The 12623-nt window shown below is 35.9% G+C and overlaps 1 protein-coding gene and 1 long non-coding RNA gene across 2 annotated transcripts; both read left to right on the top strand.

Annotated features, from left to right (window-relative positions):
- Positions 1-2949: 2949 nt before the first annotated feature.
- On the top strand, positions 2950-4890 carry LOC138020596 (uncharacterized). Its single transcript, XM_068867554.1, has 6 exons — positions 2950-3426; positions 3525-3717; positions 3827-4084; positions 4176-4347; positions 4465-4613; positions 4709-4890. Exons 1-6 carry the CDS (start codon positions 2950-2952, stop codon positions 4888-4890), a joined length of 1431 nt encoding a protein of 476 aa, XP_068723655.1.
- A 2302-nt stretch (positions 4891-7192) lies between these two features.
- LOC138019997 (uncharacterized) lies at positions 7193-8480 on the top strand. Its single transcript, XR_011126288.1, has 3 exons — positions 7193-7261; positions 7728-7779; positions 8451-8480. It is a non-coding gene; the product is annotated as an uncharacterized lncRNA (long non-coding RNA).
- The last annotated feature ends 4143 nt before the right edge of the window (positions 8481-12623 follow it).

The following is a 12623-nucleotide window of genomic DNA, read 5'->3' as shown; positions in this document are numbered from 1 at the left end:
TCAAGTCTGATGAAATGTATGCATGCTGAGAAATTTCATGCCTGCAAAAATAGAGATTAGCTAAGCTAGAAACAGCTAGATATTTCATCTGAAAGGCAGGGCATACCCTAAAAGCACTGCCTAGTTTTGTCTTAGTGTATACATGCACTGTACACACTCAAAATGACTAATCACCACAAAATTGATGCCCAACAAAACTGATTACCCCTAGATATCACTTGAAGGCATATAGGAGTTTTTGTTGGGATTCAAAATTTTGCCAGCCTTTATTTATAATTTTTCAAACCAGTGTAATTTTTGGTTCCCTTGGCCTCAGATTGTGGTACTTGATTTGGAATAAAGGAGAGTAAAAATGAAACTGGCCATGGTTTGAAAAATGTTAAAGTGAAAAAAGATTCTAACCACAAATATTAACTTTGCTGTCCTGGTTAACCTGTATACACATACATGAAGACAATGAAGTGTATTATAATGCAAGGTTTTTCTTTACTCACTTTACTCTCTGAGGATGAAGCATGAAGATGTCATTGCATCCTGCAAAGCGACACTTGAATCCATTTGTCCTCCCTTGCTCCAGTCTGGCTATCCCTACATGTACCTCTGTGATGGTATTTCCATTGTTGTCAAATAAGAAACGATCAAGAAACACGGAAATTTCATCATGTAACCATTTCCTCTTATCATTCTTGGACCACAACTTCAGTGAATCTGGAACCTTTCGTTCAAGTGGACAGTCTAGGAGAAATTAAATATTGCACTGAATGAGACGAAATGTTGTTGAATACCTTAAAGGAGATGGACTGGTTATTGTAAATGTGCAGCTTACTATATCCCAATTAATAGCAGAATTTTGAATGGTAGCTGAATTATTATTATTATTATTATTATTATTATTATTATTATCATAATGATCATTATTTTTATTATTTTTATTTTTTTGTTGGGTGAGGTACTTTTCAATAGAAGATAGTGTTCTGGTTTCATCAATGCTGATCAATTTACTCTACATAGTAAGTGTTTGAAGGTTGAAATTTGTGGTTGCTGATGTATACTATTGGGTTAAATTCATACAGGACAGGGATCATTTTGATCAACATCTACATTGATCACCTGACATTTTCTGAATCCCTGCAAATGACAACCATGCAGCAATAATGTATGCTTCTGTTTCTCGGTCAAAGAATTCCTTGAAAGCATTATATTCATCGTATGGACCCTTTTTAGCAGTGAACTTTCCTGTACGATTCATTGATGCCACTGAAGTTCCTATTTCTCCACTGGACTCGCCCTTCACAAAGAGCTCCTCGGCCATCTGTGGAAGAAATGTCCCAGACATCTAAATTTACTCAGTTTGATATATAAATCACATTCACTGAAAAAATTGAAACGTTAAGTTAATTTTTTCCTTTTAATAGTTAGTTGTTACAAATTATTACAGAAGCAAGTAACCTGAATTAGTTTTGAATCAAATTAACTATTAGCCCTAGGCCACTCTACAGTCCTACTGATTCTTTTCAGAACATACGCAAAACTGTGACCTGTCCCAACTAGATAATCGTTCAAATTGTCACAGATTTCACTTTATCAAACTGCTGAGGTTGGATATATGATCCTAGACTCTGCAAAATCACCTGCAAAAGTTTAACTTTCCATTTTGATTGCGACATTTTCACTGTGACGTCACTGGTGGAGCCTTTGCCGACCGGACATGAAAATTATTTCTCCATGACCTTCAAAATACGCTCGTGTTCTCTCTAATTCAGGCAAATATATTCATTTATTCCAATATGGTAAAGCGGTGTGTTGTTCAGTTTTGTAGCAACTCAAACAAAACCAGGCATTCTACATATAAGTTTCCAGACGATTTGAATTTAAGGCGACAGTGGACTGTACAAGTTAAGCGAGCTGATTTTAAAGGACCGACAAAACACTCTATAATTTGTGGCGCTCACTTTACACCCGACTGCTTTGAGAACTCCTACATGCAAGAAATGGGCTTTTGCTCCCAATTGCTGTACCGACAATTCAGCCACAACCGTCAGTACAGCAGCCAGTGGAGTCCGCAAAGTGTAAACGAACTATGGTAAGCGAAGAGAGGCAACCTTTAGCGGGCACATCTGGTAAAAAGCCACGAACGAGCAGAGCCCTTAAAAAACTGGAAGTTAATAGGGTAAGTGAAAAGTTTTAAGAAAATGGTTTTAAAAAGAGGTTGTACTTAATTTATTTTTCTAAAAGAATCGCTTTCATTCTTCTATAATTTCAGTTGGTGAAGGATTATGATAAAGCGACTTCATCCGCTTCCGTAACAGCACCTTTAACGCCAGAACTTGAACCAGCACCGGAAGAATGTGTCAGAAACGAAATGACGGCCCTCTTGTCTGATGGCTTGATGGAACCTCCACCTGCTTCAACGACAGGACCACGGTTCAAGGATATGGCAATTCAATGCAAAATTGATTGGGAATTCTTGAACATTGAACGAAAGGCTATAGAAAGTGTGGGTACGTCTAGTAAGAATTAGCGATTAATGCGGGGATTTTACAGATGATTCTGAGAAAACCATGATATTTATCTCCCCAGGAACTCAAGTGGAAGCCCCTACAGCAGATTTCAAAACCCAGTACGATTTGCTGGTCCCACTGTCGACCTCTACCCCCATGTGCAGCCCTATTAAGAATGTAGGAGAAAGCCGTATGGACGATGAGAGAGACGTGGATTATATTCCTCCGTCCGATTTGGAAGATCATTTTGAGGAATCTCAAAATAATCAATCCAAGTAAAGTACTCATTCCCCGCTTTCATTTTCTCCTATGTTCTTTTCTTTGCTTCCTATTATTCTTCTTCATATTATTTATGCTTTTTTTTTTTCCACACAGAACTTTTATTACCAAACACGAGGACGTGAAACCACAAAATCAAAATAAATACATTGTGTTCCATTCTAACTTGATGCAGTTGTTTGAGGCTTGCCCACTTTGTACTGAGCTCGCCACTGCGGAGATATCAAAAATCATAGGGACTCAGATCCATGTCACCCAAAAGTGCACGACCTGCAGCTATTCCAGAGTTTGGAGAGGCCAGCCCAACATACTGAGAATACCTGCTGGGAATCTCTTACTGTCTGCGACCATTCTTTACTCTGGAAGCATGGTATCCCAGACACTTCGAATGTTAAAGATTCTGAAGGTGCAGTGTTTTAGTCGTCAGACCTTCCACAAGCACCAAAAAAACTATCTAATACCTGTCGTGGTGAAAATGTGGAAGCAGGAGCAGGACAAAGTTATTGCTAGCCTGTCCAATCTTGAGGGAGGGCTGGTGCTTTCTAGGGATGGCCGCTCAGATAGCCTGGGTCACTGCACGAAGTATGGGGCGTTTACAGTCAATGAACAGCGGGTAAACAAGGAATTGGATGTTCAACTTGTTCAAGTAAGTGTTCCCTATTCTTTCACTTAAATCAGTCACCCTTTTACAACACAAACTCTTCACTGATTTTGCTGGGTTTATTTATTTATTTCTTTATTTAGTCTAACGAGGTACGAAACAGTTTGTGGTGTGAGCACGAGGAACTATTGCGTATGGTGCGTTTTTTGGCCAGCAAAAATCTTCAACTAGAGGTCATCATAACCGACAGAAATTGCCAAAATGCTGCCTACATAAGAAACCACGTGAAACCAAATGGAACAACTCATTATTATGATATCTGGCATATTGCTAAAGGCAAGTGAAATTATATGCCTTCAAAAAAAAAAAAGAAAAAGCAGCACTGGTGTATGCACTTGATTGTCAATATTTCTTTAACGGTGGAAAATATCATTTCAAATTTAAGGTATTGGGAAAAAAATCGACGCACTCGCCAAACAAAAAGACTGTGAAGACGCTGGCCTGTGGAGGAAGTCAATAGTCAACCACTTATATTGGATAGCTGTTGCTGCTCCAGAGGGAAATGGGGAAATGGGGGAGGCTATGTGGAAGTCAGTGACTAACAACATCCGAGATGTTCATGACGGGCACGGTGAACTCTATCCAGAATGCGCTCACGGGCCTTTGGATGAAGATGAGAGGGATAAGGAGTGGTTACAGCCATGTAAACTCACTATATCCTCTCACCACACAAAAAAGTATGTGCCTAAGTAAAACTTATTCATTTTTACTTGATATTTTTCTCTTATCTTTAGCATCGAAGGTGTGTGAAAAACTTACAGACATCCTCTTGAGCAAGCCTCTATTGAAAGACATCAAGATGATATCACCTCGTTATCAGACGTCTTCCCTTGAGGCTCTTCACAGCCTGAACATTATTTTTGCACCCAAGCATACTGCTTTTGCGTTCTTGGCCATGTATGCCCGGTAAAGTACTGCAATAGTTGTTCTTGATGGTCTTATACATTACCTCTTCTTCCCCGACTGATTGTTTTTGTTTTTTTTTTTTCCTAACTCACATTTTCGTGGTTGCTTTAATTCCAGACTGCTCTTAGCTGCCCTTCACTACAATGAAAACATTAGCCAGTTACAGGCTGTGACAAAGGACGGTAGACCGTGCTATTCCATCAGGTTCCCAAAGTATAAAAAGGGGGAGTATTCAGTACGCAAGGAGAAAACTTCCCCCACTTACGGTAATTCCGGCCATAAATGCCTAACCTTTTCTGATGTCGTCAAAGTCACGACAGGATAAAAAAGTCATAATTTTACTTTTTTTGCTTATTTCAAGACTACACGGAAGTTCTAATTGATGTGCTGGTGCATGATTATGAAGAGGACCAGCAGTCATTGAAGAACTCCATCCAGGACCTTCGAGAAAGCATTCCTGGGCCACTTTCTGCCGCCTTTGAAAAACCCTGTAAAGAAACAGCAGTGGAGCAGTTTGTCACGCGCTTTGCAAACCAAGAATAGCAACTAAAGAATATCTCATTATTCAAGAATAATGATTACATTGAAATAAAATATTCTAAACTGTTTGTGATGAAGCAAACTGAAAGGCAACTACAATGAACATGTGTGCTTTTTTTGATAACCTGTTTTTTTTATATACGTAGTGACCTGTTGTACCTGGTCACGTTAACATATCTTATTCAATGAAAAATTTAGTGTGAGGATTGTTTCTACGTTTGAACTGCCTTAACGAAAGCGTAAAATCACAAAGCATGAATAAAAAGTTTACCTCGTATTTCACAGGTTTGGTGGCTTTAACCCTGTGTACGAAGATCCAAAGTCTGCAGGGAATGTGCCGCAAATCTTGTTGACCACACAGGATGGAAGCGCGACCCTCACATTCTTCCCAAGATAGCCCCAGCACCAACGCACGAGTTGTCTGTAGACAATGTAGCGAAATTTCCTGCACAAGATTATAAGATAGAAGACATTATCCATTTTTCTGTTACTCAACAACTTACCAAGATGACATAGTTTTTGTATCGACTTTGTAATGTCATGAAGTAAATAGTACACATACTCATGCGCTGTATGATTGTCTGGGCCATGCTGTTGTCTATATGCATAATACACAGTTTCAAGGACCCAGACATCAAGGCAGTTCGACATCCTGGGTGCTCTGTAATACAGGACATTTGCACGTCAGGTCTCTGGTCTTCCACCTTCTGCCAAATTTGCCCGATTTCTCCAAAACAAACGCTCTCATGAACTGTGGGCATCGGCTGGCACATTCCACATTGGCACCTAGAAAATAGAGAACGGCGAAATAAACATAAAAACATCAACAGAAACGAATTGATGTCATTCATGCCAAATATAAATAAAACACTAAAGGATGTAGACGAAATGAAAAGAGAAACAATTACCAGTCTGTGTTCCCCAAGCGATTCGTTTCACTCTCCGTCTGTTCCTCGTGAGTGTTTATTCTTTCACGCTCCACATTACGACGGATTCTACGTGGTTCAAAACGATAAGGACGAGACCCAACATCCATGGAAGCTACTGAAGTTTCACCAACGTCACTGTCAGAGATTGCATTCATTTTCGCTGGTTACATCGGATAAAAACTCCTCTGAACTAGTGCTATCAGCACAAGCCGCCATAATTTTCTCTATTGCGCAATATTTGCATTCCACTGCTGACGTCACAAACACCCGCTATTGTTTTAACCGGAAGTGAATCCTTGAAAGAAAATTTCATTTTTCGCCCTAAACATTTGGAATTGGCCAAAATAAATAGCAAAACCTTTTTCACTACCACATAGTAGTATAGGAGTTGGGGGTACCAGATCATTTTTTGATCTGTTACCAAACCCAACTCCTATACTACTTTCCATATAATGGTTTCATATTTTTGATCTCGTATTTATGATCTCATATTTTTGAAAATCTATATGTTATTTAAAATGCGTGACTTTCTTAGAAAAATCACAAAGCATGACATTCTCGGAAATAAAGAAAGGGGGTTCCCCCGTGATTTTTAACCAACCACAAGCTTCACATTTTTACTTCACAATTGTGAAATATTTCAGTGAAACTTTTCAAATTTGTGAAATTATTTTGTGAAGTTGCATGCATAAGTAAATGAAACGGAAACAATCACCATAGCGTGACATTTTGGCTAACTTTATGAGTAAACTTTGTAAGTAAACTTTATGAGTGAACTTTATCATTCAGATTGTGCTTGCAGTACTTGTATGTAGACCGGCACTGCTGTGCCGTGACGTCAGCAGCCAACTTTTTATATTTTATAGTGACCGTATGCATAACTTGTCACACCATTATCGTCAATGTACCGCTTGTCATCGAAGCAAGATAATGACACTTTATTCAACTCATAGCTTCCAAGTTGATGTAAGTTGCTTCTAATCGTTTTCATTGTGTGATGCATTTGTTCATTATTAAACAGTACGTTTTTATAATTTTCATGAGTGATGTTCTTTTTGATGATATTCTTTTTGATTCCCTTTGCTGTTTTATTATTTTGATTATTATCCTTGATATATGAATACATTTTCGATCTAAATCCGATGAATTCAGCTACTGGAATGCTTTGGCATTCATCTTTGAATTTGCCGATTACTTTCTTATTAGTGTTATCATAGAATGGACTGTTTTCAGGGTAGTCGCTGTTATCGAATTTGTCTTTATCATTCCAGAAATCCCTATAGACGTCTTCGGTTTCGATTTCATATGTAAGACTATCTGTGTCTGTGAATAATAATTTTGCTTTGCTACCGTATTTTTGTTTGATATAATTATAATGAAAATCATACATTAACGTCTTGCTTAGATCTAAGATACACATACCCACATATGCCGGTCTGTTTAAGGTTAGTGTTTCTTTGATCTTATGAACAGCTACTAAATTTTCATTAAAGATCTTGCTGCTAACATATGTTGGTTTAGCAGCCATTTTTAATAGTTTGTTTTCATCAGTCACTAATCTGACATCTACTCTTTTTCTAATGTTTTCCATTGTTTTACCAAAGACGCTGTTGTTCATTAGTTTGAAGAAATCTTTCTCGAAAGCATTTTTAGCATTAGTTCTTTTCTCAGTATTAAAGTCAATATATTGCTTCAACCATGTGGACTGATTGAACTCTAGTACTCGATGGACTTTAGTTATTTTCAAACCAAGATCAGTGTACAATTGTAGGTTTCTGTAATGAAGAACGTACTTTTCTTTGCTTAATGTAGGTATCAGTTTATGAACTGAACCAGTTGATACATTAAATTTATCGGCTATTTCTTGACAATAATTAGAAAGCATATCTTTGTTGACTTTTATTTTTTCAGGTCCCAGAGGGTAGTCATTATGCAAATCATGTAGTTCTTCTGGATATGCTAGGTCGACTTCTAGTATTAAACCTTTATTGCTATCTTCTGTGTACTTGGCTAAGTCTATCTTATCAATATGGTTTTTAGTCATCCATTTGAAACCGCCAGTTGGTAAATATTGGCTCATTGCCCAACCATACAGATTGTTAGCATCTAGATACATGATATATTTTGAGGGCGCCTTTTCATCATATGTTTTCATGTATTTATTATTCGACTTTCCGTATCGGTTGGCTATGTAACTGATACCTCCACGCATGCCTTTTTCAATGAATTGAAACATATCAATATCAGTCATAAGCTCTAATTTAATGTTGGTCATTTTTAACATACTATCCCAACTAAGACCAGGACTACTGAAGTAATGACATGGATCTAGTTTATAGTATTCTAAGCATGTTCTCCTAAAGTTTTCAAACACATCTGCTAACAGAAGTATGTCGGATTTAAGATATTTTTCAGATTAAAAGTGTTCCATACATTTTGAGCATGTTTGTATTGATCATCTGTTATATCCTCATCATTTAATATACTGTAAAATTCTTCTTTTGGTGGTAGCTTTTCATTGAATTTATCAAAACTGTCCATGAAGTCGTATGGATATACTCCTTTTTGTGACATTAAATCAAGTTTTTCACCTTTGAATTTTTGAGATGTATATTTTAATGATTCTTTTGGTAGGTTGCTAACTAGTTTATCAAGACTTGAGCTCATAAATTGAAAACTATCAATGAAGGTCAGATGATTACCCAACATGAAAGCCATATATTTCTCCATGTTATTGGGAATTGCATTGATGTTCATTTGGCACTTTTCACCTTTCTTGTTTGTATATGTATGCTTCTTGACTGTTTCACCGATCTCTTGCATTATGAAATGTGAATCATAACCTCTCAAATTATGAAATATTACTGGAATTTTGTCAGTTATTCGAAAGTTAAGATTACAATCTTGATGAGAGGATCCTCTGTACTGACCAGTGATATGACAGTGATCTCTGACTCTTACATCGGTTTTATTATATCCTTTCTCACATATGTGACATTTATCAGCTTTTTGGAATTTTTCTTCATCATCTTCAGTCATTGTTAATGGTTTAGTGAATTCTTTTTTCATAACATTCTTACAATATTTGACTTCCTCTAGCATAGCTTCCATAAATTTGTAAACGGCTTTTTCACCTCTGTAGATTTTTACTGGTTTTGTGATTTATCATCATAACAACAAACAACCTTGTATCCATAACCACAGTCTGTATGCTTCTGGTAAGCTTCAGTAAATGATTTGTTATTATTGGGTTGACAACCATGTATTTTTACAGTAATAGCCTCAAAATCTGCATAAATGACGAATGGTACTGGTAGTTGTTTATGGAAATTATTGAATTTTAATATGCTGTTGTCTTTTGTTGGCATTTTAATCGCTTGTGTGCCATTTACTTGTATACAGTTTTCTTTGTGATCAGTTAATACTCTTTCAGAACTGAAATACTGAAGACAATACGTGCAGAAATGTTTCCTCTCTTTGTGCTTTGTTTGATTGTACATGAATTTGTTGAAATCTTTGATTAATACATAGTGATTGTTTTTGTTTTCTGTAATTAATAATAAATTCATATGGTCTTCATACTTTTCTTTTGAAACATGAATTGGATATGGTTGTTTATCTTCATAACCGAAAACATTGATGTTTATTTCATTCTGCTTTTCTATTTTGTTGTACTGTTTGGTAGTGACTGGAAATTCAATTCCTGAATAATCCAAATTTTCAATATATTGTTTGTCGAATTTTTTGATTCTCTGTGGGTATTTGTCTTGTGGATTCAAATGTCTGATATGACACCACCTGAAGCATTCATTATCCTCATTTTTCATGTTGATCAATCCCTTTGCACTGTTTCTGAGTTCTGTAGGTAGTTTTATGTAAGAAGATCCTTTTATAGGTTCGTACTTGACGATGTTGATATAATGATTCTCAATTGACAAAATAACCCAACCAGATCCTTCTGAAATCCATTGAGCTATCTTGTTCAATATTTGCTGTTTTGACAAAGATAAAGCTGGTTCAATTTGTGTGTTATTTGTTGTTGTTTGTGGTTGACTGTTGAAATAAGCAGTTTTAACCACTCTTTCTTCATTGCCTGTTTCTTTTTCAAATGTTACCCTCAGTGTTTCAACAAATTTTAGTCCTTTCATTGATATTAATATGTTTTCAATATGGTTAGCAGCAGCCTTCCTTGTGTTGTTTAGTTGCACTAATGGGTCTTTGTTATTTTTGATATTTATCTCATAAGACTTTGTGAACCCTTTCAGAGCTTTGTCTGTTTGCTCTATTTTGGTTCTTGGTGCTGGCACTGGTTTGTATCCATCTCTGAACTCTATTGGTGGAAGAATTATGTTTTTTTCATAATCTTGAACCATTTGATTCACACTCTTACGAGATGATGGGATTGGTCTAATTGGTTTTTTATCTTGCTTTAATAGCAATCTGATTAGTTCTGATTTACTGAGCTTTTTAAGATCGCTCTTGTTCATATTATTATGTGAGATATTATTTTTCATTTATATATTAACTATATATTTATTTCTTTAAGTACCTATGCATGTGCGTTTGAATATGGTCAAAATTCGAAGTGTCCAGTTATAAACACGATGAACTGTCAATGTAGGATAAATTATTAGGAATTATTCATTTTCAGGATTATTATAAATTAATGCTTTTCCGTAATGTTTTTTTGTCCGAAGATGGTTGTGTTTGCCGGCTAAACTGTAATTTTTGCCATTTTCGCATATGTAACAATGCCAAGGCTTGTTGAGCATGTAATCTGTTTTTCGTTGTTTTCTTTCTATGTCTGTGAATAAACGAGATCTTCCTCGCTCTCTTTTTGCTTTGACTTTTTCATTTTCCATAATAATACTATGTGTTTTTATTTTCTTAAGTACCTATGTGCGTTTAATCTGTTTTTGGTCTGCGTTTTATGTATCTGTTGCTTTCTTTCATGTGTTTGATCACTTCGAATATCACATCGTCATAACAATTGCTCATTATGTATTTGCATTTATTTTTCTCATACATCTTTTTCATATGAAGTTGTTGCTCAGACACATTGTATGAACCTGTAGGGCTTTTGAATTCAATGCACAAAGAATTGTGTTTGCTTGTTGGATTCATAATCATAAGATCACACTGTCCTGGCATATATCCTTTTCTCCACGATGACAATCTTATATTCTGACTCCTTTGATTTTCACCTAGACCAGCGATCATGAGAGCTTCACAATATTTGTCTCTTATAAATGACACCACTTTACAATGCAAGTCATATTCACTTTCAATCAATACTTTTTTACTTTTTATGTCATAATATCCTTTTTTCCTGATTGATGGTAAAACTTTACTTGTAACCCAATGTTTGAATTCTCTTGCTTTAGGTTGTTTGGAAGAAAGAATTAGGGAATAAAAACCAGATTCATTTATAACTAAACATTCAATGGCTTTTTCAAGGTCCTCAGCAAGGGGTAACAAAACGTTACCCCCAGTTTCAGGGCTCTCAGCAAGGGGTAACGTTTTGTTACCCCTTGCTTTTGGCTTTATTTTGCAGACCATGAATTTTTTGTCATCTTTATGAACATGATCCATGATTGCTTTACATGTGTTTTTGTATTCCAGTATCAAAGCTATCTCTTTTCCGCGAAACCATATTTCATTTTTCTTATCGATATAACAATTGATTTCGACTTTTAGTGTGTCATTTTTATAATTTGTCTTTTGAAGTTCCATTTTATATCGGTACAATAATATACCTATATATTTTATTTTTTAAATCGATTTTACACGTGCGTTTAAATGTAGCCAGAAACAATTGAATATTTTTGGCTACTGGAGCGATTGACAGTATATACTGTGGTTGTTGTTATATATGTTACATAACTTCAGTTTAAATGTTTTATATGTTTTCAATATCTTTCAATGGTATCCAGCTATTGAAATCATCACTGTATCCCTTCCATTTTACCAGAGCTTGCTTCTTCTTATAGTCCCTCCGAATTACTTTATCAATACGAAAAACATCCTGTATGGCTTTTAATAATTCAGGTTGATAAAAACTTCCTTGAATATCTTCACCTCTGAGATCTTTTATTTTGTATGTTATTGGATCAGTGTATTGGATCTTATCAACTGTAAACACTTCTTCAGTCCAATTTGGTGTGTAACCCTTGTCAAACACATTCTGTTTATACTTAGATATTCGGACCTTGTCACCAACCTTAAATTTTGCTTTAGCTGATAATGGCTCCAGATTACCATATAGATTAAAGTAAACGGTTCCTTCATTTATCTTTTTACTGGCTTCAGTAGGTGTCATCTTTATGCTTGAATGTTTTGTATTATTGTACTGTTTCAATATTTTTGGTAGCATGTCTAAATACTGTGTATTACCTTGAACAGTGAACTGTTTCCACATTTTGGATTTAATTGTTCTATTCCACCTTTCAACCACCGAGGATTTCTCCTCATTTTCAGTGGAGTACATATGTATCCCATTTTTCTCCAGCAAGTCTTTCAAGTGTTTGTTATAGAACTCCTTTCCCTTATCAACCCATAGATATTGTGGTCTTCTGCCTTCCTTGAATATTGTTTTGAATGCTTCAGTGACAGATTCGCCTTTCTTATCCTTCAATGGTATAATCCAACCGTATTTGCTGAAAACATCAATAACCATAAGAAGATACCGATAACCTTTATTCCATTTGCTAAATTTTTGCATTTCAACTAGATCACTTGCCCATATTTCATCAATATGATTTGTGATTACACGCCACCGAGTAAAGTTGCATCTTATGGGTGTATGTA

Source organism: Montipora capricornis, chromosome 10 (assembly GCF_036669925.1).
Source record: "Montipora capricornis isolate CH-2021 chromosome 10, ASM3666992v2, whole genome shotgun sequence".
Classification (NCBI taxonomy): domain Eukaryota; kingdom Metazoa; phylum Cnidaria; class Anthozoa; order Scleractinia; family Acroporidae; genus Montipora; species Montipora capricornis.
Note: the sequence above shows the minus strand (reverse complement) of the source record. Positions and strands in the feature narration are given on the sequence as shown.

What these genes read in the sequence shown, in the direction of transcription:
- LOC138020596 (XM_068867554.1), top strand. Translation starts at nt 2,950, where the DNA reads ATGCAGTTGTTTGAGGCTTGCCCACTTTGTACTGAGCTCGCCACTGCG. An exon ending in TGGATGTTCAACTTGTTCAA is followed by an intron (nt 3,427 to 3,524) that starts GTAAGTGTTCCC and finishes TTCTTTATTTAG; the next exon opens with TCTAACGAGGTACGAAACAG. An exon ending in TAAGGAGTGGTTACAGCCAT is followed by an intron (nt 4,085 to 4,175) that starts GTAAACTCACTA and finishes TCTTATCTTTAG; the next exon opens with CATCGAAGGTGTGTGAAAAA.